This window comes from Frankliniella occidentalis, unplaced genomic scaffold (assembly GCF_000697945.3).
Source record: "Frankliniella occidentalis isolate FOCC.00 unplaced genomic scaffold, Focc_3.1 Scaffold282, whole genome shotgun sequence".
Taxonomy (NCBI): Eukaryota; Metazoa; Arthropoda; class Insecta; order Thysanoptera; family Thripidae; genus Frankliniella; species Frankliniella occidentalis.
The window spans coordinates 333093-338024 of record NW_026267408.1 but is presented as its reverse complement, the minus strand read 5'-3'; the positions used below and the strand labels follow the sequence as shown (position 1 = coordinate 338024).

At 62.0% G+C, this 4932-nt stretch overlaps 2 protein-coding genes across 2 annotated transcripts in view; both read right to left on the bottom strand.

Annotated features, from left to right (window-relative positions):
- Positions 1–3385: 3385 nt before the first annotated feature.
- On the bottom strand, positions 3386–4282 carry LOC113208448 (uncharacterized). The gene is made up of 2 exons (XM_026425442.2): positions 3731–4282; positions 3386–3653 (listed from the first exon to the last, which is right to left on the bottom strand). The coding sequence occupies exons 1-2, from the start codon at positions 4280–4282 to the stop codon at positions 3405–3407; spliced, it is 801 nt and encodes a 266-aa protein (XP_026281227.1). The 3' UTR covers positions 3386–3404.
- The window catches only part of LOC127750894 (uncharacterized), a 15444-nt gene continuing 14747 nt past the window's right edge, over positions 4236–4932 (bottom strand). The window contains exon 2 of the mRNA XM_052273546.1: positions 4236–4357. Within this exon, the coding sequence (XP_052129506.1) occupies positions 4354–4357 (4 nt within the window). The 3' untranslated portion in view covers positions 4236–4353. The remainder of the gene's footprint in view (positions 4358–4932) is intronic.

The following is a 4932-nucleotide window of genomic DNA, read 5'->3' as shown; positions in this document are numbered from 1 at the left end:
GAGGTGGGGCGGGGCGGGCAGGGCGGGCAGGGCGTGGTTTTTGTGCGGGTCGATTGATGATTGCGAGCCAGTTGGTCACGTGCGGCAGGCGGTCAGCTGATTTGATTAGGCGCGGCCCCCGTCGTCTCCCCCTGCTGGGGAGGTGGCAGAGTCCCGCGTCACCAACGCCCCCCCCCCTCCCCAAGTGTGTGCGTGTGTGTGCGTGTGCACTAGGACTCACGCAGGTATGCAAGTAGACCATTGTTAGGACATCAGGCAGCTGGCACGCCCCCCTCCGCGCATAACGCCTGCGGTAAGCAAGCACACGCCCATGTGTGTGTGTGTGTGTGTGTGTGTGTGCATTAGGGCGCCCCACAGCGCAAGCCGAGGCGTGTCGCGTCGCTGCTGCAGCGGGGCCCGGCGGCGCCCTGCCTATTACAACGATACGGACGACCACTACTCCGAACGACGGCTTGAAACGCCCCGGCTGCTGCTGCTGCTGCTGCTGCTGCTGCTGCTGCTGCTGCCGCTGCCGGCCACTACTGCCCTATACCGCCCTGACGTGTTTCTCCGCTCGTTCGACCAACGCGTTAAGACCCCGCCCCCTGAGGGGCCAACACCGCAGCACGCCCCCTAAGGGGAGCTGTGCGGGGGGCCGCAGCCGGCAGGCCATCAGGAAGTGGGCGAGCCTGGGCGAGCCTAAGGCCGCTCCGAGGGGGGTTGTTGGTAATGGGATTACCGCCGCATGGCGTGCCCATGCCCGGCTGCCGCTGCCGCCCCCGCCGCCCCCGGCCCACCCCCGGCTATGAGGTCAGGAGTTGCGGCTGGTTGAGGCGCCACCGTGTTAGAGGAGCAACAATCTAATCCCCGCCTGCGACACTACCGGGCGACACCACGCTCACACCGGGAGCAGCTCACCACCGCCGCAGGTCACGAGGTGGACGTCGAGAACCGGCCCACGGGAACCTTCGACATACTCCTCGACGGACATCGCCCCGGCCCCCGCCCAACAACGACGGCCACGTTAGCCACGCCCTGTCACACTCCCCTGCAGTGCCGGGAATAACTCGCTGACCCCAATCGGGGGGCGTCTATGGGGCGGCAATTAACGAAATGTCGTGAAGGGGGCGGCGAGTATGGTCCCCGCGGGAGGCGAACGGGAGGAGGGGCCAGCGGCTCGCCCGAGGGCGGGGTGCGGTGCGGGGCCGGTACCGTCGAGACTGGACTGCACCGGCCTGCACCGGCCTGGTCCGAGCGGTCGTCTTGTCGCGAGCGCGGCCGCGGCGGCGCGGCGGCGGCGGAGCGCCGTAGAGGCGGGCAGCCCGGCGGACGCGCGCGCGGCGGAGCGGCCTACGCGGGTGGGCGGCGCCGAGGAGCACGCACACTCACAGTAGTATACGACGCGCGCGGAGCTGCCTTGACGCGGAGCTCGACTGGCAGAGCGAGGAGCGAGAGTGGCGGCGGCGGCGGCGGCGGCGCGACCGATCCGACCCGTCCGTCAACCGAGAAGCGACTCGCTCGGCGCGGCCGCTGCACCGCGGGGCCGGCCTACTGCTGGTGGGGCGGGGGAGGGGCAGGGGAAGCGGCCAGGCCAGGGCCTTAACCAGGGGGCGGGGCGGGGCGGCGCGGGCAGGTGTGGTGGGGTAGGGCCTGCGCAGCCCTGCCCCAGCCCTGCCCCAGCCCCACCGGCCGGCGGGGGCGCGGGGGGCGCGGGGGGCGCAGACCAGCAGACACAGTGTGCCTCAACTGAGGACCCCCCCTCACCTCCCGGGCCTGCTGGAAGCTCACATCAGCCCAGCGAAGGCGACGACGGCTATCAACCCACAAAAAAGAAAAGACGCAAAACGTCGGTCTCCTTGGGATGTAACTGGGGTCACAAACGCATAAATATGGATTGCGGCCGATGCGCTTGCTTGTCGTTGGTACGTACGAGTCGCGTGGTGAGGCGTGGCGTGGCGTGGGGAGGGGGGCTCGCGGCGGAGTCCTGAGCCCGGTGGCTTCCCAGCGGGCGATAGAGCAGGACGTGCCAATTTGGCCAAGCTTGGACCGTGTACTTACATGCTTGGACGAACTCCCCTCGACTTTACTTTGGACTACACACACTACTACTACAAAAGTACACCCACTACAAGGTTGGGTTGTTGTGACTGAGGTTCGGCAATCGGCCTGCCGCGAGTGACTAAACCAGCATCGGCGACGTCGCAACGTCACAACCAGCGACGAGAACAGGGGGTCGTCCAGAAACCACGACCGTTTCTCAAAGATTCACTCGGCAAATCACGAGTGAGCTCGGCGCCTGCAAGACTAGGGGTAGGCCAGCCTGCAGTACACGCATGCACCGCAGGCATGGAGTTGCCTACCTAACAGGCGCTATGGGAGCTTGCTTAGGGCTTAGGCTGAACCTTAGCTCTGGGCGTTACGTAACGGCGACTGACGGGCGTACATTGTCGATGTGCCCCCCTGCCAGTTTCCCTTCCGGTTCAAACGCTTTGCGGCTGATAGCTCGCAGTGACGTGTTTACCGCGGGCGAGAGAACGTTCATCTCATTCCTGAGCTCGTAGAGCGGAGCGATCAGGCTGACGTCACGCGGGTCTCTGTGTGCCGGCCTGGGAGAGAGAGCACGAGAGAGAAGAAGGCAACGCGCAAAAGGGCCGCCGGGGAGGCCAGTGAGTGGTTCGGAAGTCCGGCCGAATAAGACCAGCGCCACCCATCGGGCCCGGCCCAGCCAGTCGGCCGACGGCTGCTGCTGCTGCTGCTGCTGCTGCTGTTGGTACAGCCCTCGCACACCCTCCTCGCCCCCCCCCCCTCTTCCCGCGCCTCAGCTCCCTGCCGCTGCTGTGGCTGCCTGCAGGCCAGCGTCACTCGTCAAGCGCTCTCTCACAAGCCCGTCGCAAGCCCGAAGCGGCTCGGCCCGTCCTCCCCTGGCCCCTGCCCGCTCCACGCCGCCCGACCTCCTCTGGCAGTGGTCCAGGGAGCAGCATCCGCGCCTTCCCAGTTTGAGCTACCGCTCTCGCGGCCTAGCGGGGCCGCAGCGCCTACATTGCGACGAGTATCCGCCACACAGCACAGCGGACGTTCGCCGCTCTGCCTATTATGCATAGCGTGTGTTCCGATTAACTGCCCTGCAGCGCGGTAATGGAAGCAACACAACAAAACATCCGCGTCAAGAGCGTTGGAGCGGAGCGAGCAGAGCGACCCCCACTCACTCCACAGACAGGCCGCGAGGGACCTCATTTGAAAAAGGAGCTGGTGGTGGTGGTAGCTGTCTGCCTGGGAACAGGCTAGTTCGTACTACGGTTATTCGTCTCCCTGACAATTCGTCCTCAACAATTCGTCCCCGTATGATTCGTCCCTGCATAATTTGTCCCCGGCTACTTTGTCCCCTATTCCAATTAGTACCCGGATGACTTGTTACTTTCATTTATTTAGTCTGCACAGAAGTTGTGCCCACAGGCACGAGTGAAGTCAACGATGCGCCCCTCTTCTTTGTACTGCGCATAATTCGTTGTAAGGTTTCGGAGGCGCTCGTTGATGCGCCGGTACTTCTGCCGTTGCGGCTGCCGAATGGTCCTCCCGGCGTCGAGTTCTGCCATCATGACCCGTACATCTGCCTCCTCCTTCTGGAACTCCTTCACGAGGTTGAAGATCGTCGGGTGACTTTTGCCAATCATTTTCTAAAACAGGCGAAACTGTATGTTAATGTCGCTCAAATCAAAGGGTAAGGAGAAGTACGTATGATAGTGCGTCTTACCTGGAAGCGGTTATGCCAAGCCTCAGTGGCATTGTTGGTCCGGGGTTCGTTGTGGCGGGCGGCCAGATGCTGGTTCCAGAGGTGCGGCGGGAACCGGGGAGCCGTGCGACGTCGCCCGCGGACGACTCTTCCCAGCACGTAGGTCTCTCCAAAATAATTGGAGAACGGCTTCATCTCGTCGGGAATATCTTCCTGGGCTTGCCGGAAGGCCTCTTCCACGTCGTCAACTGGCACGAAGGCCACCCCTAAAATCTGCCGAAACGCCATCCTGATGCTGTCATCTTCTTCGTCCCGGTACTGTACAGCAAGCCCTAGGTTTTGTATCTTTCTGAATGCAGACTGTTTTAGATGGAAGAGGCAGAGTCTGAGCTCAGCATCGGGAAACACGGTCTGTACTGCGTTGTTCATCCCCTTCTCGAAGTCCATTATGACGGTGGCCGGGTCTGGGCGCCGAAGATGTTTCTTCACACACACGTCCCTGATGGCCTCCAAAACCCGCGTGTAGCTCGCCTCTAATTTGTCAGGCAGCAGGGCAAACACTAATGGTAGCATGTGGTCACGGTACTCGCCATGGGCTGTGAGGATTTGGGCGAAGATGTCGGGCGATGTCTCGAATGTCCCATCTAGCTGCCAGGTGACAGACCTCGTGAGCGCCTTGAGCGTGAGAGAGCCATTTGCAACACCGCGATCGACATCCCCCGGCGCACCAGACAAATAGTCGAAAGGAGTTTAAATTTCCATATGGAAAAGTCTTATAAATAGTTAATTATCTCATACTCATTCATGGCACAGCATGTTTTGTACTGCCCTCCTCCTCCTTACTCAGTCGAAGTGATAAGAGAAAAAACGCGAGAGGAAATATGATCCCCCAATAACAAGACTCTCCATGAAAGTACGTTTTAACAGTAGTAAAGTGCCGACGCCGATGCCCGGGCCGGGAGTGCCCTCCCATCCTCCTTTCCCCGACTCCTACGGCCGTATCGTCATCCCTGAGTCTCTCCCTTATACCCTCTCCTAGGTCACCACACTTTGCGGGGGGCGGGGAGGGAGAGGAAGTTGCGCTTTTAAAGGGGCCCAACCCTCCACCCCTTCTACTCCGTGACCTCCACACGTGTAGAAGAGCCAACAAACGCAGCACGCAGCACAGCAGCACCCCATGCAGCAAACAGCCATATTACTGGTAAACTCGCCGAGCCCGCCCC

Bases quoted from the DNA above. Each gene is read 5' to 3' on its own strand.
- LOC113208448 (XM_026425442.2), bottom strand. From the start codon at position 4,282: ATGCTACCATTAGTGTTTGCCCTGCTGCCTGACAAATTAGAGGCGAGC. The intron at 3,654-3,730 runs GTAAGACGCACT...CGCCTGTTTTAG, and splicing joins CTTGGCATAACCGCTTCCAG to AAAATGATTGGCAAAAGTCA.